Genomic DNA, 25,843 nt, shown 5'->3' on the forward strand with positions numbered 1-25,843 from the left:
TAGCGGCTTCCTTCCCGCAGCAGCACCATCAGCGAGCCTGGCTCGCCGATGCCTCTCGGGCCAGGTATGTGAAGGATTGGACGCCTGGTTGTCCTCGAGTCAGGTCTTCTGTAGAGGGACCGTTGCATCGGCATCAGCCCAAAAGCTTGGGACCAAGTGCCGGAAAGTCTGCTGTCTGGATCATCTCAGGCACACGCCACTACGGCAAGGCATGATGTCTGAAAAGAGTTGGACAGCGAATCGTGCCACTCACAGCTGCCCGATGCCTTGGGCCCCTCCCTGGTTGACACCCTCATGCAGGTCAGCAGAGTAGCTCCAGGCTGCGGGCTTTCGCCGCGGCGACGATCCCGAAGACGGCATTGTGTCGAAGTGAGCAGGCTCCGGGCACATGCCTATTGGCTCAGTGTTCCATTGAAGGTGGCACTGAGGGCTCTACAAACCTTGCTTCATCATGACGGTCACGGCTGCCCACACACCCACCATGCTTTTGAGAATCGCCAGGCGACCAGTGAGCACGTTGCCGTATGATTGTTATTTGAGTCCCGGCTGCTCCAACAAACCGTGTCGCAGCCACTGCTGGTGTACTCGATTGCCTCTTGATCAGTCATCTTTGTAATGGTGTGAACACGACCCCTCAAGAGAAGCCCGGTTCGGACCCTGGCTAGCAACAATCGTTTCAAAGGGTTGGGCGTGGTACGAAAGAACGAGAACACACATCAAATCGAACTAATTCCAAGCAAAGAGTAAACTTCCCAGCTTGCAAGACTGAAACTCTCGTTCTCTACTCTGGAGCCATGATGCGTATTGCCATTGCCGGGGCCGGCTGGTTGTCCAGCCTGCTCACTCTTCACATTTCACAAACAGGCAACCCAGTTCTCATACTGTCGAGAAGTGTAAAGTCCCTCCCGCCCGAGCTCCTACGTGTTCTTTGAAATGCAGACGCTAATCGTAGCATAGGCGCGACCAGACTTTGAGGCCGACTTCGATTGCCAAGTTGCCGTGGTTGATTATGACGACGCAACTGCTATCCAGTTTGCTCTCCAGGGCGTAGATCTCGTCATTAGCACTTTTCGCGGCCCCGCACAAATCAACCTCATCCACGCCGCACGACGGGCCGGCGTTCGCCATTTTGTACCGGCAGAATTCGAAGGTGGACTCGCTCATAGACCAGCGACAGACGACCCTTTGGACTATGGATCCTCAGAAGCGCTGGACCTTCTCCGAACGTATGCCGGGGCGAAGTCTCGGAACTTTCAGTGGACGGTGTTCTCGTGCGGAGTTTTCTATGAGCGGTTCGGCCCTGGAGGTCTTGGAGCGTACGGCATGGGCGCATCGAGCAACTTAGCAAACCAGGGCGATTACCTCGTCAATGTCGGAGCGGGGACAGCAGACATTGTTGAGACAAGTTCCTCCGGCCGGCCAGTCCAAGTGTGTCTGACCAGTATGGACGACTTGGCTCGTTTCGTTGCCGCAGCCATTGAGCTTGGTTTGGCATCCTGGCCCAGAGAATTCAAGGTGCGAGGTGATCGCTTGTCGACTCGTGATATTTTTGCGGCCTGCAGCTACGTTCTCGGAGGTACGACGACCCTATTGATTCTGACAATGAAGGCCTGAGCTAATGTTTTCTTCGCAGGGGGTCTCACCCTTCGCACCCGCAAACAGTCGAGGCTCGAGCAGGAGCAGGCCCAGTGTGCGTCAACCCAGGATTGGACGCAGTGGCACTATATTCAACAATTACGCGCGACCGCTGACAGGCGATACGACTTTGGACACGCGAACCTCAACGACGTAATCGCGCGTGCTGATCCCAGCGTCCAGCCTGTGGGATTTCGTACATGGCTGGCGACACAGTGGGCACCAGACACCTAAGGATCGTCTGAAGATTGCCGTGCTATTGGAGAGGGAGATTGTGAATGTTCGGGGCCTCGTCTTAATGATACCTTTTCCTTCCCCTTGAGCTTCAATTCTCTGATGCGTGCGCCCCGGAAACAGCGCGAGATTGAATCAATTCCTGTCGGGTCGCTGAACCGGCTCGGGGACCCGGTATACCATCAGTTATATCACACCCACCCACATTGCTCTCTGCTTTGTGTTGGACCTCGCCGATGAAGCAGCCTGCTACTGGGCCCAGTGGCGGAGGTGTGGTCATAACCATTTGATTTGCCCTGGCGAAGCATGGGTGTGAGCCCCCCCCCCCTATTTCGTCTGATGTGTGACGTGCTCACTCCTGTCGATCAGATTGCCTGTATCTTTGGCTGACGAGCAGGGCCTGCCAAGTTTAGCCCCCAATGAACATCTAATTTCCTGTTGTATCTTGGCATATCTAAACGACACATGTACCCAACGAGCGATAGCCGAGAGCTCCAAAGTTGGAGTTGCTACGCAATCGTGCACACAGTACCTTACCTACGCGAACAATGAGCCCGAATACGAGACTGGGGTGTCTTTTACACTCAAGCTTATCTATTGGAAGTGCGCAGTGTGCTGACCTCCTCCCTGATCTGATGATTCCAGTGCAACAATGGTGGTCGCCCCGACTTTGACAGAACGGCGGGCCCTTTTGGCCTCATGCCTCTGCCTTGCCCTTTCCCCGGTCTGCCTCGATATCCAAGCTACGAGCCTGAATATCCCCTGGTTCATCTCCTAATTCGTCCCCATACTCCGTCACGATCCACAAGCAGAACTCCTCCCACGCCGTGGCCCACTGCTTCAGCCTCTGCGCCTTGATGCCACGCCCCAGACTGGCCTCCCGCACTCCAGCGCCCCAGGCCTTGGCATCTTCGTCCTCGAACGCCGCCCATCGAACCCCGTTCTCCGCCAGTGCGCCCAAGCCCTCGAGCCCGAGGCCGCCCCAGCCCTGTAGCAGCTTCCAGTAGTCGTGAGACGGCCCGACCGCACCGGCGCTCCTCAGCGCAGAAGGACAGTCGCTTCCCAGCGCGCACGGCACGCCCCGTGCGATGAGCGCCGGTAGCGGGTTCGTCCTTTCGAGTTCGGAGATGCGTAGGAGTTCGCTGCCGAAGGGACTGGTCTCGATCAGGATACGCTTCTCCTTGACGAGGTCGACAAGGAGGGGGTGCCGGTGCAGTTCTTGGGCGCTGCCGAGACGGCGGGTTCCCAGCAGAATAGCGTCGTAGAGGTCCTCGTCAGCCAGTATCCCGCCGGCGGCTAGATCCTCGCCAGCGTGGAACAGGAAGGGGACTTCGACGCGCTCCTGGGCACACTGCTTCTTGAACCAGAAGAGCTCCGGCAATAGGTCCTTGAGGGAGCGGCCGGCGTCCTCGCGGCGGCCGCAGACGTCGTAGCCGGCAATGAGGGACGCGTGCGTAAGTTTGGTCGTGAGGCAGTTGTCCATGTCTTGAATCAGCGCGCGCCTCGGGAGGGCCCGATTGGATGTCCAGATGAGACGAAGGCCCCAGAAGGAGGCGTGAGAGGCCTCGGACTTGAATCTGGCAAGCTCTTCGTCGATGACGCTGTACATGTGGTCATAGTCAGTCTCGGGCGTTTCACGGCTTTGGCGGCAGTAGCCGAGCCCCAGAGTGACGCTGAAGACCATGTCAGATAGATATTCTGCGCAGAAGAAGCAGAAGCAGCAGCCCCAGGATGTGAACTTACCGTAGTTCGATCCAATTGATGTTTTCAGCGTGAAGAGTGCTCATTATATGACGTAAGAAGGCGCGAAAGATGGGTTCGTAAGATATCATGCTTTCCGTGATCGCAAAGCACCGCCCTAAGCGTTTCCAGATGGCTTCGCGGGTGGCATGTTGTTCCACGGACTCCTTCGATATGACACATTGCGTCCTGAGCCAGTTTCTGAACGCAGGTTCTCCGCCGTCATCGAACTCGTTCGCCGCCTTCTTGAGACCTCTCCATGTGCCGGGGACGTAGCCTCTTGTCCAGACTGACGCCTCGCTCGTCTCGGTTTGGCGAAAGCCAAACTTCACGGTCGCGCCCTCCAGCGCCGTGCTTGAATCCAACGGTGCGTCGGCCGAGATGTGCATTCCCGGAGTTTTGAATACCACATCCAGGAGCCAGTCGATATCGACCATGTTACTCAGGTTCGCGTTCAACACGCCTCCCTTCGGCAACCGCCGTATGATACGCCACAGGTCTGTCGTCTCGAGCAACGGCTTCGCCAAGGCAAACGGCGTTCCCAGATCTTGCTGGCCAGTCCATACCGTCTCATTTTCTCTCTCGCGAATCTTGGTGACGATGGAAGCGGCACGGCGAGCGATTGGAGAGAGCGAGTTACGGAAGCCCGTGTCGGCGCGGAGGGCGGATTCCTGGTCCTGGAGGCGGACGCTGCCGGCGGTGAACTGCCGCAGGAAAGGTTCATCTGGCGATGGAATCTCCTGGGCTAGTTGAGCGTAGTCTTCGTCTGATAGGGACATGTTGAGGGTTGGCAGCAGCAGGCTGATGGTATCGACGGGAGCACGTCGGATGACGATGTCACAAAGTTGACTCGCGGGGGGTGCTGCTGTCGGGCCAGGATGACTGATCTCCACGGGAACTCTTCCGAACTAATCCCAGGCAAGAAGGCCAATTCGATTTGCTGATTGCATGAGATTATATCTGACCGATATGCTCCTGGATGTGTGGATGAGTTGAGATGCTGGTGTCTCACCTCTTGGAGACCAGTGACGTCGGATGGTGGGGTGGTGTTTACACCGAGAACCTCGGTCTATCCGCCCAGAAGACTTCGGTGTAAGCCTCGGTGAACCCCCTATTCCAGTCTCCCTTGCCTCGGTAGGTAGGTAGGAAACCTGCGAAGGAAAATTGTCTTGCATTGCCACGCATTGTCTGGCATTCACAATATCCAAGTGACTATGTACCCTAAATTAGGCCTGAAGCTGCAGATCTTCTCTGTTCGCGTGGCTGCCGCCTCTCCATCCTGCTCGAGGATCAGTCTTGCTCTGAAGGCCCTTTTCCTTCCCAGGAGCACCCCATCCACCACCCCCAGGGGTATTAATGATGATGCGATCACCAGGCTTCATCGGCGCGCTGTTCTTCGCACCAAGGTTGAACCTCCTCTCTTCGTATTCCACCTGTTCTTCATTCTCTTTCTTGTCGTCGGTTCCCTCTTGCAGCCTCTTCAGCGACTTCTCCCAGCTTCCTTTCTCGACCTGTCGGACCCAAATGTTCTGTCCCGACTGGCCATCCTCGCCGCCCGCGAGACCGTACGGCCGGTACACCCTTCTTTCACTGAGAATAGAGACTTGCACGGGAATGCGGAATTCGATGTCCCTGATCACACCGTCTCCGCCATTGTGCTGGCCCCTGCCGCCAGAGCCTTTGCGGAGCGAGAACTCCCGCAGCAGCACCGGATATCGCCTCTCGAAAACTTCAGAGTCAGTGATGCGCGTGTTGGTCATGTGCGTGTGTACACCGCTGGTGCCCTCCCACGTGGACCCTGCACCACTGCCACCTGCGATTGTCTCGTAGTAGCCGAAGCCCTTGACGACCTTGTCCTCGCCGCCGATGTTTCCGCCAAAGCCAAATGTCAAGTTGTTGCAGTCCCCCTGGCTGGCGGCACACGCCTGGAAGGCCTTGAAAATGACATCAGTGACCCGCTGGCTCGTAAGGACGTTGCCTCCCACCACAGCCGCCTTGTCCGAGGGCGAAAGCAGGGAGTGCGGCGGGATCTTCACCGTGATGGGCTTGAGGCAGCCCTGATTCAGGGGTATATCTTCCGAGATCAGGCATCGCAGACAATAAATAATGGCGCTGTAGCTCACTGCCTCTGGCGCATTGATGTTTCCATAGACCTCTGGGCCTGTGCCTTCAAAATCAAAAACGGCTTCTCCCTTGTCAGCGTCTATTGTGATTTTCAGCTGAATAGGGCTGCCGTCGTCCATAAAGTCGACGGCTTGTAAGGCTGCACCCTCGAACCGCTTGCTGACCTCCTTGAGTAGGTTCCGGACGCATAGCTCAGCGTTGTTCTGAATGTGTACCATGTAGAACTGGACCGTCTCTTCGCCATACTCATCTATCAGACCCTCAATCAGAGAGATTCCCTTCTGGTTCGCCGAGACTTGTGCGCGGAGGTCGTTGATGTTGTCCGCCAGACAGCGTGTTCCGCTGCATCCTGGGTATTGAGCCGGCTCGGTGTAGAGCAGCTCAGTCACACGCTTTTCGTCAAAACGCCCTTCACTGACGAGTTTTTCGCTCTTGATAGCTGCACCTTCCTGAAACAGCTCGCGCGAATGAGGCGGCATGCTGCCGGCTGTGATGCCACCGATATCAGCGTGATGGGCTCTGGAGGCAGCGTAAAACAGGATCTTGTCGCCCGCGGCATTGAAAGCGGGCATGACCAGCGTAATGTCTGGGAGATGTGTTCCGCCATATGAAGGGTGGTTCGAAATGATCACGTCCCCCTTCTTCAGGCGACCCTGCCAGATCTCGGCTTGCCTCCTGACGCACGTTGACATGGATCCCAGATGAACAGGTAAATGGGGCGCATTTGCAACCAAGCCGCCTTTGGCATCAAATATTGCGCAGGAAAAGTCAAGTCGTTCTTTAACATTGGTGCTGACACTTGTCTTCTGCAGCGCGCGTCCCATTTGCTCAGCAATGGCCATGAATCGGTGGCCAAAGATGCTGAGCATGATGGGGTCAACCTCTTTGTCGGCCTTCTCCTGGTGCTGCCTGCGAAGACGTTAGCGACTGGATGAAAAGATGACAAGTGGCCATCATACCCATCCTTAGAAGCCCCCTTATCAAGATCGATGACCACATGGGTGTCAAGGATATAGGCAGTAGTCCCAGGTGTCACCACGATGGTTTGCGTACCATCTGCCAGCATGGCCGGACCTTGGAGGACATGCCCCGTGTTGAGGTTTTCAAGCTTATACACGGGAGTTTGTTGACGGCCACCCTCATAGTACACCTGCTGGCGATCGTGAACCTTGCTGTCGTCGATATCATGGCGGGTCAGGGTCTTCAGTTGTTGATCGACTGATTTCTCGTGGTGGCGAGAGCTCTTGCCGATGCCCCGCACGCGGACGTCATCTACAATCATGTCGCGATCGTCAAGAGTAAAACCAAATTCGTACCGATGCTGTTTGACAAAGGCACTGCCAAAGTCCCACGTACGTCCATCAAATTCCTTCTCGGCCTCGTCGGCACTCGGTTTCACAATCATGAGGGCGGACTCGGTCCCTCGATATCGTATGTTAAGGTACTCCTCAAATATAATATCGTCGCCTTCGAAACCCTGGTCCTCGAGAGCTTTCCGGGACCGGTCCTTGAGCTTCTCCATCTTGCCCTTCAGCTCGTCGACAATCTTTCCAGGGTATGCCCAGATCTTTGATTCTGGTTCCTGGCGTTCATCGACGACATCGGCAAGGGCCATGCCGTAAGCCGACAGCACTGAGGAGTACCGATGGACCAGAATTTGCTTGATGCCTAGAGCATCGGCGATTGCGACGGCATGCTGCCCGCCAGCGCCGCCGAAAGTGGCCAGTCGATGCTTGGATGAGTCGTGGCCCTTGGCCTCGGTGATCGACCGAATGGGTCTCGTCATGGTCTCGTTGGCCACCGTGAGGAATCCGTACGCGACCTCGTCCACCGTCATGTTCTTGCCAGTCTCGCCATTGACCTGATCGGTCAGCTCCTGCAGGACCCTTTGGCTAGCTTCAGGGTCCAGTCCCTGATCCTCGTTCTTCCCGAAGATCTTGGGGAAGAACTCTGGCAAAAGTCGGCCGAGGTAGAGGTTTGCATCTGTCACAGTCGCCGGGCCTCCTTTTCGGTAGCACGCCGGGCCGGGATGCGCTCCAGCCGACTCGGGGCCCACGACAAACAGTCCGTTCTTCCAGAACAGTCTCGACCCGCCACCAGCAGCAACCGTGTTGATGTCGAGCTGAGGCGATTGGATAGTCACACCCGCCGTCGTCGTCTCGAAAACGTGCTCGTACCGGCCTTCGCCGTAGCGGGAGACGTCTGTGCTGGTACCACCCATATCGAAGCCGATGACGGGAATCTTCGTCTCTTCGTCATAGGAGGTGACAGCGTAGCCAACAACGCCACCAGCAGGGCCCGACAAGATGGCCTTGAGCCCGGTGAACTTTTCGACGTCCACTAGTCCACCATCGCTCTGCATAAACTCGCACCGGGCTCCCTTGCTGCCCTCGTCTTGCTGAACGCTCCTTGTGCCGAGGCCGCCCTCGAAGCCGGCCTGGAAGCCAGAGATGTACTTCTTGATGGCCGGCGTCAGGTAGGCATCGGCACAGACAGACGTAGCTCTTGACACGAGCTTGATCATGGGCATGAGTTCGTGACTCAGCGACACGTGCTCAAACCCAATGTCCCTCGCCAGTCTACCGACCACGGCCTCGTGGTCGGGAAACGTGTAGCCGTGCATGAAGCAGACGGCCACGCTCCGGATCCCCTTGTCAAAGACCTGCTGAAGCTGGCTCCTGATGCCATCTTCCGCCGGCCGACGGAGGATACGAACCGCCTCGCCAGACGTGCCCTGCACCAGCTCGGCGTCCGCCGCCTCCTTGGTCCCAGCCGGGACGTCCACCTTTGTGACCGTCCTCTCGGGATCCTCCGCATAATCCTCCAGCGTCACCCGCTCGTCGACTTCGACAACCTCTTCATAGAGCACATCGGGCTTCCGTATGGCCAGGTCGAAAATCTTGGGCCTGCTTTGGTTCCCAATGGCCAGACAGTCGCGGAACCCCTTGGTGACAACAAGTGCGATACGCTCGCCCTTGCGCTCGAGCAGGGCGTTCGTAGCGACTGTCGTGCCCATGCGGATGGAATCTATGCGGCCCGTGTCAAGGGCGGCCCCGCGCGGGATCTCACGCTCCAGAAAGTGCGACATGATGCGGCGGATTCCCTCGAGCGGGGCGTCGGCGTAGTTGGCCGGGTCCTCGGAGAGCAGCTTAATGATGATCTCGCGCCCGTCCAGCTCGCCGACGCAGTCTGTGAAGGTGCCGCCACGGTCAATGGCGATGCGGACGCCGCGGGGCCGCATCGTGGTTTCGCTCATGATCGGCAGTGATAGATAGGTTCAGAAGCAAGCTAGCGAGACTCGTTGGATCAATCGGGATGTAGTGGTCTTCTGGTCTGGGGAATAAACAAGTTGCCGATTTTGACGTGCCTTGGGAACTTCAATGTATCGTAATTATGGCCAGCCTTTTAACGACATCGAAACAAATGGGAAGCAGAAGGTATATGGGAAGCAATTACAAATCCAGGTATGGGCAATGCCGATGTCATCACACACAGGCAAGGCAGTCGCCGAGGCCGTCACCGGAGAGGGGCGCAAGTAAGCTCTTATCAGCAGCGTGCTTGCCTTATCTGACAGCGTGATGGAGAAGGAGATCTGTACCCCGCCGCAGTGCCTAGGTAGGTACCTACCTAGGTACCTCTAGGTACCTAGGTAGCTTGTTAGGTACCTTTCCCGGTACCTGGTTTTCATTCGAACATTGCCAGTAGCTTCATCAAGTACCGCGAACGTCAAAAGCTCAGCAAAAATCTCCATGGCCATGGTGCGTGCCTCACTTGCCTCTGTAAGAGAGAGCTCGGTCAACAAACTTGTCATACTAAAACAAATATGGATTAAACATGGTCGCTGTGCGAGAAAAAGAGAACTAGTGTATCGTCTAGCAACCTTGCTTCATTGCCTCATCCTGGCAGACCTGCCCCCCCCCCCCCCCCCCCCCCTGAAATCCGTTCCATCGCCCATTAATAAATACTATATGTCGCCGTGCTATACAGCCCCTAGTCGTACACATCAAGAAATTCATATCGTAGCATTACGCATGCGTCCGCTCAATGCGTCACGACCCTGACGGCCTGGAGCAGAATGCCAAACATCAGACCCCGCGCTACCTCCTCCAGCTGGAGGCAGTCAAAGATGCGTCCCAGCGCATCCGTCGTTGCGGCTTGACCCATGACACCTGTGAGAGCAGCCGGCACGCCGCGCTCGATGAGCATCCGCCGCGCCTTGATCCGCAGCTTCTCCTTCTCCTCAAGTGTCATCTCAGCCGGCCAGCTTGCGCGCTCTTCCTCCGTTGGCATCGTGTTCTCGCGCATCTTGCGCAGGTGATGCGCCAAACCCGCGTCGCTCGTGTTGGCCTCGATCACCGACTCCTGCATCATTTTCTGGATCGACAGAAGAGACGGGTTGCCGGGCCGCAGGAGGAACGATTTGGCCGCCGCCAGCAGCGTGCGCCGAATGTTCCATGCCGAGGAGAGTGTGTACATCTCGTTGATAACGGCGAACACGAGCTCGACCGCCACATGTGTCTCCTGCTCTGACAACTGCGCGTATTGTCGAACGGGTTTCGGCGCTGTCACCGTCGCCGTTACCGTCGCCGCTGCCGCCGCCGAGGGCGTAGTGGGGCTGGCCACGGACGCTTTCTGCGTGTGCGTTTGGGCCAGCGGAGACGTGACGCTGTTGGATGAGTTTTCCCTCGTCAGGCACAGCTCACGAGCCTTCAGGTGCGTTTCGCCATTGCTCGGAACAGACTGGAACGCTTGCTGTTCGTCAGCTGGCGTGGGGAACTTCATGCCGTCAAGGCTCAACGTCGATGGTGACCGCAGAGGCGATCGCAGCGCGGCCAAGCTCGATGCGCGGCTATGCTCGCGGCTGCCGCTCAGCGCACTCGGCACGCCCCTCTCCCACCGGTCGACCCTGGGCTTCAGGCCCTCGGCTTCCGATTCGCCGCGCGAGTCGTAGCTGGGTCTCCTCTCCATGGGTGCCATCATGCCGGGCTGTACCGAGACAATGGACGACCGCTGGCTATCGAGGCTGTCTCTCGTCTTGCGAGACGTCCCTGGCGACATGACCTGGCTGTTGAGGCTGGTTGTGCTTTCCATGCGCGGCGCGGACCCCAGCGACAGGCGGTTTGGCTGCACCTGGACTTCGCTGATGGAGGCATTCGTCTGCCTCCGCGGCCCCAGGCCGATGGTGTTGAAAACTCCGGTAACGCCACCAAAAACAGCTTTGCCTCCTTCCATCGCACCCTTGGACCCTAGCGAGAGCACGTCTGTCATGTTCTTACTGAACGCATCCCAGCCGAGGGACCCGCCTTTGGACTCGCCACGAGAGTGTCCGTTTTCCTTCTCGAGGAAACGCTTCATGCCCTCGCTTTCGGCCAAAGGTTGGTACCAGCACGCGTCCCGCACGTAGCGCTCGAGCTCGCCTCGCAGAGACGACCTCGAGTGCAACTTCCAGTTGGGAAGCGTTGTGTGCTGTTCCGTGAAAGCTGTCGCTCCCGAGATTGTGGCTATGCGTCGCAGAATCTCGTGCAACGTTTCAAAATCAGAGTACTTGCGCACAATCATCCAGCCGGCATAGTGGGAAGATGCAGGCTCTATCTGCACGAGGTAGTCCCAGGTCGGCTTGCTCCGAATGCGGGCATTGTCAGTGGGCGCATCGTCGTGCAGGACAATATTGGCATTGTGCAGGGTCAGGAGAGGTTTGCGAGGGCCCTCGCCCGGCGCCTCTGGCTCGTCCTTGGCGGGTGGCACAATCTGGTCAAACGTGGTGAACTGGCCATTTGTGTCATTCTCCAGCTGTTTCGGGGATGACTCTCGGCTTGACATGTCGGCGGTGGATCGAGGTGTAATGGGCGACTGCAGACTCTCGCGCTTGCTCGAATTGTCGACGGATGGCTTATCCATGGATGTTTCTGAGCGTGGGGAGTTCTCCCCCGAAGTAGAGCTGGGTCGCTGGCCATTGGTTTCGTTTGATGCTCTGCCTTCGCCAGCCTGGGCAGGCTTCTCGGATGTCGAGGCCGTCGCGATGGTTTCTTTTGGAGATTGGCATTCCGCCTGAGCTAGAAGGGCGTTCATGCGCTTCATTTCTTCCATTGCCTCTTCCATTTCCTCGTCTGCTTTGCTCAGTTTCTTCCTGTGCATAGACTCCTTGCGTCTAAACTTTTCGAGGTCAAATGAGTTGCGGTTGCCCTTGGCTAGCGAGATGTTGCCGACATTGCCGTCAAAGTCCGCAAAGAGGTTGTTGTTCATAGTGTTGGCATCCGGGCCGGTCTGCATGCCGACGTCAATAGCCTGGCTGAAGTCGGGCTCGCCAGCCTCGAGCAGGTACACGATCCAGCCATTAATCCATTCGGGCTTGGAACACGTCTGCAATGATGTTTCCAAAACGACACCTGCAAGGATCTCCCGGAGAAATATGCGCGCAGGGTCGCATTTATGTGTCTGTCGGTCGAGGTATTGGAGCAGATCTTCGGCGACCATGCGAAATTTGGTCGCCTGCTGCGTTTGGCTGAGGAGGCTGGAGAGACTCGAGTCGGGGTTTTCGGCGAGATACTCATAGATTGCATCTGCTGCAGTCACATTGGATTCGGCTGATACATCGGCAAAGGCGGCGGAGAGTTCGGACAGAAAAACAATGGCGATGGAGCTGGTGTTGGTTAGGAAGTCGAGGAAAGAGTCGGCTGGGCGTTTGCGGTACAGAGCATTTGAGACGGAGAGAAGGAATGAGTTGAGGACCTTTCTGCAGGCCAAGGGAAAAGACGAGTCGCCTGGAAGGATAGGGGAGTACCACCATTTGATGTAGTCCCGCACGACAGCGTCGACGAAGCTGGACAAGGCGTCGCGGGTCTCCGGCTTGAAATCGTCAAATGTGTTGATGAGGCGTTCCTCCTCCGCCTCTTTGATTTCCTCAGTCTTTGACTCGGGGGTCTTCTCGAGTCCCAGCCTTTGCAGAACCTCCACACCTCTTTCGCCGCGAACAGCTCGAGAGATCTCGGGGTGGCGTGCTTCGTAGGAGATGAACAGGACTACGCCGCCGAAGGCGCCAATAAGGACGAGCCCGAGCTTGCCTAGTGCGAGATATGTGGCCGCGGCCAACCCAAGACCGACACCAGTGAGTGTCTCTGCAGTAGCTGTCGAAAGAAACTTCAATGTCTTCGCGAGGAGGTCGTCGTCGGAGGCGCCGGAATGGTCGGGAGCAGTGGTGGGGGAAGGAGGGGTTGGCGAGGTCGAGTCTGGTGCTGCAGTCTTCATCTTTTCGACTGATGCGACTGGGGGTTCTGCGGCGGGTGCTGTATTCGTGTCTTCGGCAAGTAGCACACCAAAGGGAGCTTCGTCTGGGTTGGAGTTCATGGCGAAGGTCTTGTTGGTAGTGTCGCGTGCTCAGCGAGGCTTACATCCCCATACTCCGACGAGTGGTAGTAATGCGACACCAAGTTGGCCAGAAAACGGATGCACACGTTGAAGGATGGGTCAATGATAGCGCAATCGGGGTAGAAAACAGTTTGTTGAAGACTGTGGAGTGAATCTTTGGTGTTTCGGAGTGCCAGGGTTCGCCCCGGAAAGCTTGAAAGGTCTGATCGTGGAGGGCTGATGGGAGCCAGGAGTAAAAGGGGGATGGTTGCTTGTAACACGCAGATTCGAGATTTGGGGGTGGTTTGGCGGGTGGTTCCTCAATCTAGCAGCCCACCTAGCTCCCTCTTGGCGTGCTCTAAAAATGGGATTGCCGGTGCGTGTTGGTGCGTGCCAGAAGCTCCAGTCCCTGTAAGGCCAGCCACGTCGAGTCACGCTTATTCATTCCAGCGCGTTTCCCTCCACTGCCAAACTCGCATGTCGGGTGCCTCAAGGTTGGTATGGACGGCTGTTCTATCTGGCCCTCGAGTCAGACATGGAATCGCAAGCAAGTATAGCTCAGAAGTGAATCAGATCAGCGCGGCTGGTACCTAATGCATGAACTCAGACAGAATGCATTCAGGCTTCTTTCTGTCTGGGCGCATCGTGGCTGCCCTGTCAAAGGGGGGACCCCTGATCTGAAACGCCTCTCTAGGCATAGTCTTCTGCTGGACGCGGCTGCCTCGTCTGCACCAGCAGGGACCAATATGTACTGTCACGTGTCTAGGCGTCGAGCCTTCCACGTCATTCTTGGCAAGCGCGACTGCCCAACTCAACGCGACGGACATACCGTCAGGTACCTCTTCCCCCTTAGCGAGGCGACGTGCCTCTTACCCCAGATTGACACTATTCAATTCCACCAAACCTCAGGCCCTGTCAATTCCTACATCGGTCATGAGCCAGAGGGAGAATCTGATGTGACACTCTTGCACCAAGACAATCGATTCGACCGATTTCATTGAAATCGTCTGCTTTTCTCGAATAGTCCCTCCCTAGCACCGTTGTTGAGATCCATCGCCAACCGGCACACCGCCAATCTCGACGCGCCATCCATCCCAGTATCGACAATACTCGATCCATTATGGCAGGCGCAAAGGGCACCAAGCGCAGCGTCTCGCGCATCGACGACAGTGACGAAGACGGTCCTATTCTCACCAAGCCTATCAAGAAGACCAAGACCACGGCCAGCGCCACCTCGGCCGGCGCCGGCAAGGACAAAGATGGCAATCCGTACTGGGAGCTTTCTTCCAAGCGTCGCATCGGCATCTCAAAGTTTAAGGACATGACCATGATCAACATCCGCGAATACTACCAGAAGGACGATGATATGCTGCCAGGGAAGAAGGTAAGCCTGCGCCCTCCCTTTCCATCCCCTCTCCTCGATGCCGCCTTCGAACCCAATCCCCTGAACAGCCCCCGCGCTGACATGTCATCCAGGGCATCTCTCTCTCGCTCTCCCAATTCGAGGCCCTCCTCAAGGCAGCGCCCGCTATCAGCGCCAAGCTTCGCGACATGGGCCACGATGTCGAGGACTCCGAGGATGCGGGCGGCGCGTCCACGCGCGAGGACGCCCCTAAGAAGCCCAGGGTCACGGCGCCACCGAAGCAAAAGAAGGATAATTTTGAGGCCACAAGCGACGAGGAGGAGGAGGATTAAGAAACGTGCTCAATTTCAATCCTGGTGGGTGTTTGACGCATATGCCAACGTTGCCAACTGACGTATATACAAACTCTTGCACAATATTGCCTTAGTATCACTTTAGTACGCCTAGGCCACGATTTAATGACGACAGACGAGCTGATGATCCATTTTTTCTTGATGTATGGAGTTCAAAAGTAAATACGTTGAATGCGATGCCTTCGATGCCCAAGCAGCCGAATACCACTTTTCGAAGTGTCATACGCAAAGTACAGAGCAACAGCGGACGCAAGCATCAGTCACCGAAATTTTATTCTTTGGGGATAGCCCATTTCTCAAGTTCGCGTTGCGCAAACTAGCACGCAAGGCAGAGACTGCCCAAATGGTCTTAAGCTCCGATCTTGAAGAACTTGTCATCAAACTCCTCCTTGAGCTGGGTGAATGCCTTGAGCACGTTGGGCAGGTTTTCTTCGTCCTCCATGTCGCCATCGCTATCAGTCTCTTCGTCGCCTGATGAGCCCGACGCCTGTGCAGCCTCTTCGTCGTCATCGTCATCCCAGTTATCGGCGACCTTCTTCTTCTTGCGAATAGGCAGAGTCTGCGTGACAGGCGCAGCGGCAGCCTCCGCGACAGACGCCTTGGCAGGGCGCTGCGTCTGCTGCGATGGCATGAAGTTGACCTCGTCCTCCGCAACACCCTCGTCCAGCTCGCCAAGTTCCTCGGCGTCCGCATCGGCGCGCATGTAGTTCGTCAGGCTCGTCACGATGGTTGCAAGGACGACAGAGAAGTCCTTGAGGAAGAACCAAACATCGCCGCCCTTGATGCGGTTGTCGCGGGTCAGCGCGACGAGGTCGCCATGCTTGAAGAAGTCATAGATGTACGCGTTGAGGCGCTCATCGGAATCGATCGGATACACAGGAACGTGTGGGATCGTCGCCTCCTCGAGGAAGACGCCTGCACGGACTGTGGAACACAGATCGTGTACCGAGCTGAGACTCTCATCTGTATGACCAGAGAGCGCGGCGAAAGTGGAACGGATCGAGGGGCTGGGTGTACGGTCGAAGGGAGCCTGTCCTTTGGTAGGCTCGTGGGCGCCGACGGTGGTTTTAGTAAAGGGAAGAACGTTGTCAGGGAAGTCTGACAGGTGCTGCGAGGCGTAGGACGTGACGTAACCCTTGAACAAGTTGAGTGTGTCGCGGTTGTGCGACACTAAAATGCGCTCAGCCGCCTTGGGCAGACGTGGGAGGAAAATCACGGACTGCGAGTTGCGCACGATGACTTCCATGTACTCTCGGTCATTGGTCCTGATGACTTGGCGGCCAAACAGGTGTGACATGACGAGTACAAGCTGGTTGAGCACGGCAGCGGGGTTCTCGTTGATACGGCCACAGATGCGGTGGAAGTAACCTCCTTTGAGCAGAGCATGGAACCCAAACGCAGCATTCTCGGTGAAGTAAAGATGGCTCACAAGACTTGAATAGTTGATAGGAGCGCCCTTCTCTGAGAGCAGGTGCTGTCGACGCAGGTACTCGATGGAGAAACGCATGTGATGCTTGATGGCCAACCCGCCCTCGGGGCCACCAAGGTACAGGCGTGATTGCGAAAGCAGTGAGTTGACGGCAGCAGTAGCGAAGTCGGAATTCTTGGTTCCATTCAGGAGACCAAAGAGACGAAGGATAAGAGTCGTCGAGACAGGGAAGTGACCGCGAAGATCAGGAAGTCGAAGTGACATGATCTCGAAGGCGCGGTTGGGAGCAATGTCGGCAAAGACGACATTGCCGAGCAAGTCGAAGCCTCTTCGACCGGCACGACCGGCAGCCTGACGATAGTTCAGCGCTGTTAGGTCAACGGAGTCGCCGTTGAAGATGACAGTCTTGCAAGGCATGTTGACACCCAGCGCGAGGGTGCCAGTGGCCATGACGACTCCCAGGTAGCCCTTGCGGAACAAAATTTCGACCCTTGTCCCTAGTCAGCAAAATCATTTCCCAAAGGGCACTTGGCTAAAGGGGAGGAGATGAACTTACACCTGACGGTACCTTCGATTCATACCAGCGTGATGCACGCCGAGACCCCTCTTGAGAGACTGGACTAGCCATTGATCGACTTTGTCGCTGCTCAGGTCATCTGTCATCTCAGCAAACTCGGTTCGCGATAGTCTCGTGCGATCGCCGAAGCTAAACTGCTCGAGAGGGTCCTCGGGATCGAAACTCTCCCAAGGGCTGACCTCAATGCTAGCATTGGCTTGGGCTGTCTGCATCTTTGAGTTCTTGTTGTCGTCGCGAGAGCCACCCTGCCTGTCGTCCTTGTTGCCGGCTGCAGGTCTGTCCTTTTTGGGCTTGGCCTTTGCCGCCTTGAGCCCGGCTTTCTTCCACTCCTCATAGTCCGCAAGTTTCTGCTTCCACTCTTTGCTCGACTCCTTCCAAGCCGTCTCCTTAGCTGAGAGGTGTGCCAGGACAGTCTTGAGAGCTTCCTCGCATTGTGCGCGGTCGTAATTGAATGCTATGGCGGGCAGACTGTCGTTCTCGTTAAGATCATACAACAGCGGGATGATTGTCGTGCGTTCTTTGAGACGTTTTTCCTGGGAGACGAAATCCTTTTGTAGTTCGACAAAAGCAGATCCCAAGAGTTCGGTTCTTACTGCACTGAATGGCGATTCAGGGACTACCATCCATTGCTGGAGGACCTCCTTCAGCCCAGCCTCCCAACTGAGGATATCAGCCTTGCTGATGATTTCTGGCAACGTACTGCCAGGGTCCAAAGACTTCGCGACCGGGAAGTCGGTAGTCTGGTGCTTGTCCATACACTTCCACAAAGTCCAACAATCGCGAGGCTCCAGGCTGACATCGTCCAAGCTGCCACGATTGATATCGAGCAACGCAGCAATGGGGTGGGTGAAGAAGAAGCGTGGGTTCCTCTCCTCCCCTTGATCGATACCTGGAATTGGTAACTGATCCTGTTTCGCCAAGACATCCATCTTTAGCTGCTTCGGCGGGCAGTAAACGAACTTTCTCAAGTCGGAGTATCGAGCATTGTGGACGACCAGTTCCATTTTGTAGCCCTTTTGGGCCTGCGACGCAGCGAGCCAGTCGTGGAACTCGCCTGCGTTGCCAACCGTGGCGGACAGCGCGATGATGGGGCAAGGCGCAAGTAGCAGGAGTTGTTCCCAGACAATACCGTCTTCGGCTTGGCCGATACAGTGTACTTCGTCGAAGATGATTCTCTTGACGCGACGCGCCCAGGCGCTGGGACGGTCGGAATTGCTTGGGGCAAGCAACATGGTCTGCAGTACATGAGGTACAGTAACGAGGACTTGGCACCCAGTCGGATTGTTCACTCGGTAGTCGCGAGTATGAATAGCCCATACAGACTTGCCTTCTCTAGTGTATGACTTTGAATACCTCGCCGCGACTTCAGCTGCGATCTGGTTGACCAATGCCTTGGTGGGGGCGACATAGACAAGGACATCGTCATCATTGGCCTGGAGGATCTTCTTCATCGCGTAGAATGAGATGAAAGTCTTACCGGCAGAAGTGGGCGCGACTACCATCAGACTGTTATTGGCATCGATAGTATCGAGAACCTTTCTCTGCCAGGCATCGGGATCGAAAGTTACTCTGTCATCGGGCTTCGAGTCGAAATTGCGTTCCATGTAAGGTCCTGAGTGCTCAAGCTGAAACTCGGTCAGATTCAGAGGTATGGCGAGGTCCTTGTTGGACGCCTTGATAGAAAGTTTGAAGCTCAGATCGCGCGAGGCGGTCTCGTTCTTCACCAATTCGGGGAATGGAAGGTTCACGCAGGTCTTGATCAGATCAACGGCTTTGAGAACCTCAGGGGTTGCGTTGGGAGACCGCGCGATATAGAGCAGCCTGTCCCAGAGGAGAGCCACAATGTCAATTCCTGCAACGCTGTCAGTTTGGTCCACCGCGTACTATTAGGTTCAGTGCATACCCTTGAGTTTCCTCTTGGTGGTCTCGCATCGCTTCTTCCACATGAGAACAAGTACATTGCACATGTAAAGGTAACCCTCCGGGCCAACAACAGCCAACGCCTCTGAGGGTCGATTGTGGATATACCTCAACGCCTTACCATACCGCTTGACGAGATTCTTCTCCTCGTCTAGCTCGGCAATGGTTGACTTCCAGTGTTCGATGGCCGTGTTTCCCTTCTTCTCATGCTTCGACGCCTGGAGGGCCTTCGCCGCTGCAAGCGCTTTCGCCTTACCCCCGCCGACTTTCTTCGCCTTCTCGACTTGCTTAGCAACCTTTGCTTGGTTGCCTGTACCGGAGACGACAACTTCAGGGTCTATGATTCTGCCGGTTGCGTTGGTGAGTGAAGCGGAATATGTGACGATGTCCGCCATAAGCTTCTGATGACGCTTTTTCGCCCAGAAACCGAGCTTCGGGGGAGGCTTGCGAGGATCGACAGGCTTTTTGTCTTTGTTCCAGTTGCTCAGCTCTTCGAAGATGCTGGCTGCCGTCGTCGACTTGGAGGATCGTGCGTCAGGTCGGACCTGGACAGAGTCGAGGTGTTTGTCAAAGACTGGATGAGAGAAAGGAAGGACAGATGTGTTGCGGTCCTGGGTTGCCGACTCCTTTGCCCCCTCCTCGTCATCCTCATCTTCGTCATATTGGGGAATGGACGAGACTTTGGACTCATCGGTAGCCTCGGCAAGTGCTTTCCTCAGCAGATTCGCACGGGTTAGGACTCTCAAAGAAATAGAGTCACTGGCATCCTCGTCCTGTAGAAGGGTAGCCAAGATATTACCATCAACTAAATCGTAAATATCCCAGGTCAGGTTGTCAAGCGATGCATCTTGGGACAGACCCTGAATAATATCGCGAGCCGTCCTAAAGAATTTGTCCAAGAAAGATGCTCGGGTTCCGGCCACTGCCTTTGAGGCGTTGCCGCAAAGCCTTTCGGACAGACTGGACGCACCGAGTAAGGCGGTGTGGAGTAGGAGCGCGGCAGCCTCGGATCCATAGTTGCCAGACTGCAAGATCTGTTTGAGGGTAGCAATAACTACTAGCTCGCGCACGGTGAGTCTATCTGCTGATTCGCCAGCGATGTTTTTCTCGACGAGAGGCGTTTTGATCTGGTCGATCAGAGAGATCAAGGCCGCGTTTTCAGCGGATTGAGAAACGCCTTCGGGCAGGTCGAGAACAGCAAGTCTTGTGTTTGATCCCGAAATGAGGGTTGTGAAAATCTGTCCGAGTTAGTGCGAGCCCATGATTGTGACCCGGTATCAGTATCAACATACCTTGGAGCTCATGAACTGGACGTCATTGATGACGGCCACATGATACCCCTCGGATACGAGCCTGTAGATGAAATGCCTCAGAACGACGGTCCTTCCGGCACCTACACTCTCGTCGTTCTCGCCATAGGACGTGCCCTCGTTACAGAGGAAGAAATGCACAGCATTCTCAGCACGGTAGCGACGGAAGTCCTCAGAGTCAAAGTCGTCAAAGACTGTGACATTGGTTCGACGTTCAGAGACGTTCCCTACGTTCCTCGCGTGCCGTTTCAGGTGCTCGATCAGAACGGTTCTCGCCAGTGCGAACTTGGCCGTCGCCATTGAGGCGTTCTCAGCCGCGACTGACTCAGGAAGTACCGCATTTGCATGGGCATTGAAGAAGAGGATGTCGAAGTTGCAACCTCTCTGCCTCAGCTCGTCGAGGAATTGCTCCACAGCGTAGACGGCGTGAAGGAGCTGCATACCATCTTGGAAGTCAACTTTGGCTTCGGTGATGCAGTGTCTCAGCAGGCCCTCGCCATGAATGACGAAAAGCTCCCTGCCAGCGAAATCGCCGACAATGTCGACTGTTCGAGGAAGGAGATTTGTGTACCAGAGGCGCAAGGTCTCGGGGTCCGTGTGCTCGCCAGAAGTGGTGGACGCGGTCTCTTCATCGCTCGAATCAGTGTACTCTTCACCTGACGAGGTGTCACGCTCGTCCTCTTCAGCCATGATGGGTGCGAAGTGGTAGGTGAGAGCTGCGATGATAGCTGTTGAGGGGTTGGGTTGTGGAGGTCGTTGGAGGAAGGCAGGGAAAAGCTGGCAGCTGCCTGTTTGGTCGTTGGGTTAAGCCGCTAGCGGAGTTCAGAACGCACAACAATCAATTTATCGGGCAGAGTTGACACAGAAGAAACGCGCTACACTTCTCAAGAGACAATGACTGTTTCTTATTTCTGAGTGGGGTAGAGGTCGCGTTGTTGACCTGATGCGCGCCCGGTAAGAAAGGGGGCCAGGTTGAGTGAGAGTTGCAGAGAGAGCAGAGGCGAGGTGTTTTTAAAAACGAAACGGACCCTCTTCTCGTCTGGCCCGGTGTTCTCGTGGGCGGTGAGGCAGACAAAGAGGAGGCCTAGAGGGCAGTGACCTGTAAGCAGGCAGGACGGTACTGCGTGTTGGGCGGACTGTCGTAGGCGCTACATATGTACTAAGCTAGGTAACCCAGTAGAAATGGGCTTCCTGTGAACTCCGATATACCTGAATCCACTCTTCCGCGTCTACTGTCGATGAATCAGCCTCGACTAAATACAAACGTCTGCTGTACGTATCGAATGCACATCTCCACCAGTGGCAGGCAGTTGTAGTCCAGTCAAGATGCCCGGATATCAACAAACAGTGGGCTCTGCAGGAAGATCCGTTTTTCTTTGCAGCCGTCGCCTCACTTTGCATCTCTGGCTTGAAGAGTAAGTCCGATGATGCTTGCTCCCAGAGCGTTCAATCGCAATACAACATCCCGAGGGGAAGCCAACCTCGTCTCCACAGCATACATGCATTCGCTATCGGGCGTGTGGAAAACCTCGTCTCCACAGCATACATGCATTCGCTATCGGGCGTGTGGAAAACCTCTTCCCCGTGTGCAATGCGAGAAGTGGCATGCCTGTGGAACGCTTTATCAATCCCGCCCATCTCGCCGAGGAACGTCAACATGCAAACAGAATTTGCATGTCTTGAGTAGTCGATCGACTGCCCGTGCTACTCGAGTCACTGCATCACTTCAATAAGAAAGTCAAATATAGATGCCGACGAGCTTCAAACCTGCAGCGGACAACCCAGAAAAAAAATATTCCCTCATTCATCGTCAGTCATGAAAATCTAACACACCCATACGTTGATCAGTCGATATCAGGAAATCCAATCATTAGTCATAGTCCAGTCCCTTTCTCTTTGTGTGCCTTCGGCTCCTGCGCTGGCGGTCATCCAAAACCTCATTCCCTCCACCACTCTGCAAGCCCTTTACAAGGTCCTGCAAAACATCTCCCCAGTTCTTGCGGCCCGAAACCAACCCTTCCACGTCACCCATGAGCCTATGCACGACCTCATTGTCGGTTCCTGTCGCAGCCCATGAACCATTGACATTCCACTTTCCTTGGTCGTCATTGCGGGGTCGGTACTCAAAGCTCCCGCTTTGGTATTTGGGGCCCCGCGAGGTCACGCCCCTGCCATCTAATGGTCGTCCATGATCGTCAAATCTGTCCGGCAAGTCCTCAACGTCGTTGTCAACCTCAGACCTGCGACCGCGGCATGCTATAGGCCGGTTTGGGGTGGGATCTGAAGAGCGGCGTCGCAAAGGAACCGGACGAAGAGCTGCCAGCTGTGCCTCGCTGAGTACTGGTGGCTCAAACCCTTCCTCGACACTGTCTGTAGCAGACTCTTCAGGTTGATGCTCGTGGACTTGTCGATGTCGTTCCAACGTGAAAGATGACTTAGGCGACAAGGGACCCCATGTGACGGATTTCGTAGCAGCTGTGGACGCAGCCATGGACATGGCATCCGCAGACCTCATCGCTTCCGGGGACGATGCTATTGATGCCGACCGTCTTTCTCGTCGCCGAGGCGACTGCCTCCTCAAACCATCTGCGGGCATGATCAGCGCAGGAACGGGCAGGTGATATGCAGTGCTAAATCACGCGAAAAACACGGCAGCATTGCACTTAGATCGACGCACCCTCACGCGTGGCAATCGGCGGCGCCGCATTTCGGGAGACTGAGTCTTTGGGAGTGGTGGTGTGAAATGTGTCATCACTCACATGATCGGGGCCAAGCCTGCCGCCTGCTGGGGGCGGGCCACCACCGATGGGGGGAGGCCCGCCTGGATACGACAACGGAGGTCCGCCTGGGGTTGGCGTTGGGAAGCCTCCCGCAGCTCCTGAAGCAGTCGGTGGCCCGCCCGGCTGTGGAGGCGGGAATCCAGTGTACGCGTGAGGGCTGTAAGGCGGGTACGGGTCATTGACAGACTGGTTTTGAGAAAACCCAGATCCAGTGGGCGGAGGGTAGTAGGCACCACCTGAAGCATGTGGTGGAGATGGCGGACGGCTGTAGTCGTCATAGTGAGGATTGGGGTTCGATTCTTCTTCGTAACCTGTGAGCGTGTCAGTACATCATGATGGTGCGGCGCCACAAGATGAGGGCTGGTAGAAACTAGGATCATGCATACGTCTGCGATCTTCGTCTCGCCTTCGTGAGCGGTCTCGAGAGTAGTCACGAGACAGAGACCTTTCTCGCGCCCTGCGAGCGGCTTCATCCTCCCTCTCCTTCTCCGCATCCTTCTTCTTCTTGTACTCCTTAATGCCGATGGCCGCGGCGCCTGTACCGACAGCGGCTGCCGCCATGTCTCTTATCCGGCTGCGGCTTCGCTTCTTACCCTTATCCGATCCGGAAGGGGAATAATCGTCGGCACCGCGACCTCGTGAGCGTCGCCGCCTCCGCTGGCTCGAAGCCGACTCGTAGCCGTAATCGTTGGTCGGGTACGGGGGCTGCGAAGGAGGGAGTGGGTCGGTGCCGTACTCAACCAGACCTATCGGGCCATCAGTTCGCGGCTCGGAGTAGAGGGATCTGGCCTGTGACCTGCTACGAGACCGACGTCGAGCGGCTCGGTCTCGACGACGTTGCTCTTCTTCGTACTCTTCATCGCTCAGCTCCCGTTCCTTAGCCTCCTTCTTATCCTTGCGACTGTGCCACAGCTTGCTCGCGGCGCCACCTGCGAGACCTGCAGCGACGACCTCTGCGCCTTGCCGGATTCGAGATTTGGACCGTGACCTGCTTCGCGAGCCCGACTTGTTGCGGAAGTGCTGGATCAAACCAGTCGCAGCAGCAGTGGCAGCTGCCGCCTTGGCAACGGACTTGCTGCGGCTCTTTTTGCGCGCGCTTCGTGATCTGGAAGACGAGTAGCTGCGGTTACGTGTCCGGCTACGTCCGCGACTCGCCTCTTCTTTGTCAATTTTCTGGTTTTGGTAGTACTTAGCAGCACCTGCAATGGCCAGGGCGGCGGCGGCGACGCCTAGGCCCGTCTTGATCTTGGATCGGGAGGATGATCTGCTCCGCGACCGATAACGGTCATCATATCGTCGATCATCGTACCGGCGGTCGTCATATCGCGGGTCGTCGTATCGTGGGTCATATCTGTCTTCATGACGATGGCGAGAGCGGGATCGATTGTCGCCATATCGCTCGTCAAACGCGCTGCGTGCTCGTTTGAAGACTTCGGTGCCAAGACCTCCCAGAGCGGCGCCCGCCAGGACCTTGCGACCACGGTTCGGGGCGATCTCGCCGTGATCGTCGCGTCGACTAGCCAAGAGGGCAGCGACTCCAGCACCAGCCAAGGCGCCTCCTGCGAGATGGCGGCGGTGAGTGTCTGGGCTCGGTGAGCGCTCCTTGATAATGGTTTTCCTCCTGACCCAGTACTCCTCGTCGCCGCTCCCGTAGCCCCTGTCATATTCACGGTCGCGGTGGTCCCGTCGTTCCAAAGCGTACTCTCGCTCGTCGCGGCGGTAGGGGCCAAGGTCTCTGGTCTCACGACGATAGTAGTACTCGTCATCGCGAGGTTCCCGGCGGGCTATTTCACGCGGTTGCTCCCGCTCACGGACCACCATGACGCCGGGGTTCTCGCGTTGTTGCAGGATGACAGGCGCAGGTGGTGCCGCCTCTTGAACGATAATTTTCTGCGGCTCGGGTGCGGGGCGCTGAATGACAACAGGTGCCTGGGGAACAGGTGGCGGGCTCAGAGGGGCGTAGTATTCGGTTTCCTTTCGGTATCTCTCGATCTCAGGGCCGCCGTGACCTGTATGGTCTTCACGGCGCTCCTCGATGCGTCTTTCGACCTTGATCTCGCCATCATCCCGACGCTCGACGCGCTTGTCGACACGCACCTCCGTCTCTGCGTCTTGGCTATCCCATGGTGCATGGGAACGGCGATCCCAATCACGAGCAGAGTGCGGGTCCCTCTCGCGCTCGACCTCGCGCTCCCGTTCGTAGACTACTGTCCGGCCATCTCGGAAGCTGTCACGGTCTCTGTCGCGCAACCGATCGAGGTCATCCCGAGGCTCAAATGCAGAGCGGGGTCGATCGGGAGCGTAAGCACGGTCGCGGTCGCGGTCGCGGGTGTCTAGGGGCAAAAGGTCGCCAGAGTTTCGGGCAGGGTAAGAGGAATAGTGGGAGCGGCGGTCATCATCGTCAGCATCGACGCGACCGACTCTGCTCGGCGTCACCTTGTACCGACGAACGGTGGTGGTTCGGTAGGCATCTTCATCGTAAAAGTCGTCGTCATGGTAGACTCGAGACGTTTCTCGGTAGGCCATGGCCCTCAGATTGATCAAAGCAGTGCGTACAGAATGTCAAACGGAAGACTGGCTCTGGCGTAGTATTCGGTTGTACAGAGGAGGTGCAAACAGGGCGGTTACTTTGGGGCGAAGGCGATAAAGACAAGCAAGGGTGAAAGATGCAACAACGCTGGCGTATGGAAGGAGTCGAGGAGAGGAGGGGATTTCAGGATGGCTGGGGAGTCATCCTCCTGTCAGAGAGATGCGGCAATGGCTCGACTGTTGTTGGGCTTACAGTACAACACCTGAGCTGGGGAGGGGGGATGCCATGGGGGCCAGGACAGAGGAGGGGGGCCATGGAGGATTCCATTGGACAGGGGGGGCGCGTGTCTTGCTTGTGTCCCGGGCGCATCGGGCTGGGAAGCAGCGGCCGCTGACGACACTGTCCCTCCCTCCCCTTGCCCGTTGCCCCTTCCCCCCCTTTGCGTGCCCTGCCCAAGCCTAGCTCTGGTCTTTCCAGCCTTCTAGCTTGACTTCTTCGGTGAGT

At 56.5% G+C, this 25,843-nt stretch overlaps 7 protein-coding genes across 7 annotated transcripts; 2 read left to right on the forward strand and 5 right to left on the reverse strand.

The window, feature by feature from the left end:
• Positions 1-794: 794 nt before the first annotated feature.
• D7B24_009611 (uncharacterized protein) lies at positions 795-1,869 on the forward strand (the record flags this gene model as incomplete). Its single annotated transcript, XM_028643681.1, has 3 exons — positions 795-893; positions 958-1,576; positions 1,634-1,869. The coding sequence occupies 3 exons, from the start codon at positions 795-797 to the stop codon at positions 1,867-1,869; spliced, it is 954 nt and encodes a 317-aa protein (XP_028492754.1).
• Positions 1,870-2,566: 697 nt separating this feature from the next.
• Positions 2,567-4,388, reverse strand: D7B24_009612 (uncharacterized protein; the record flags this gene model as incomplete). The annotated part of the gene is made up of 2 exons (XM_028643682.1): positions 2,567-3,542; positions 3,613-4,388. 2 exons carry the CDS (start codon positions 4,386-4,388, stop codon positions 2,567-2,569), a joined length of 1,752 nt encoding a protein of 583 aa, XP_028492755.1.
• A 447-nt stretch (positions 4,389-4,835) lies between these two features.
• On the reverse strand, positions 4,836-8,989 carry D7B24_009613 (uncharacterized protein; the record flags this gene model as incomplete). Its single annotated transcript, XM_028643683.1, has 2 exons — positions 4,836-6,642; positions 6,693-8,989. The coding sequence occupies 2 exons, from the start codon at positions 8,987-8,989 to the stop codon at positions 4,836-4,838; spliced, it is 4,104 nt and encodes a 1,367-aa protein (XP_028492756.1).
• Positions 8,990-9,774: 785 nt separating this feature from the next.
• On the reverse strand, positions 9,775-13,077 carry D7B24_009614 (uncharacterized protein; the record flags this gene model as incomplete). The annotated part of the gene is made up of 1 exon (XM_028643684.1): positions 9,775-13,077. The coding sequence occupies one exon, from the start codon at positions 13,075-13,077 to the stop codon at positions 9,775-9,777; it is 3,303 nt and encodes a 1,100-aa protein (XP_028492757.1).
• Positions 13,078-14,197: 1,120 nt separating this feature from the next.
• Positions 14,198-14,772, forward strand: D7B24_009615 (uncharacterized protein; the record flags this gene model as incomplete). Its single annotated transcript, XM_028643685.1, has 2 exons — positions 14,198-14,461; positions 14,554-14,772. The coding sequence occupies 2 exons, from the start codon at positions 14,198-14,200 to the stop codon at positions 14,770-14,772; spliced, it is 483 nt and encodes a 160-aa protein (XP_028492758.1).
• A 370-nt stretch (positions 14,773-15,142) lies between these two features.
• On the reverse strand, positions 15,143-20,719 carry D7B24_009616 (uncharacterized protein; the record flags this gene model as incomplete). Its single annotated transcript, XM_028643686.1, has 4 exons — positions 15,143-16,712; positions 16,779-18,651; positions 18,703-19,957; positions 20,012-20,719. 4 exons carry the CDS (start codon positions 20,717-20,719, stop codon positions 15,143-15,145), a joined length of 5,406 nt encoding a protein of 1,801 aa, XP_028492759.1.
• Positions 20,720-22,692: 1,973 nt separating this feature from the next.
• D7B24_009617 (uncharacterized protein) lies at positions 22,693-25,335 on the reverse strand (the record flags this gene model as incomplete). Its single annotated transcript, XM_028643687.1, has 3 exons — positions 22,693-23,120; positions 23,196-23,555; positions 23,622-25,335. The coding sequence occupies 3 exons, from the start codon at positions 25,333-25,335 to the stop codon at positions 22,693-22,695; spliced, it is 2,502 nt and encodes an 833-aa protein (XP_028492760.1).
• Between the last annotated feature and the right edge of the window lie 508 nt (positions 25,336-25,843).

Source organism: Verticillium nonalfalfae, assembly GCF_003724135.2.
Source record: "Verticillium nonalfalfae strain VnAa140/NRRL 66861 chromosome Unknown scaffold_99, whole genome shotgun sequence".
Lineage (NCBI taxonomy): Eukaryota > Fungi > Ascomycota > Sordariomycetes > Glomerellales > Plectosphaerellaceae > Verticillium > Verticillium nonalfalfae.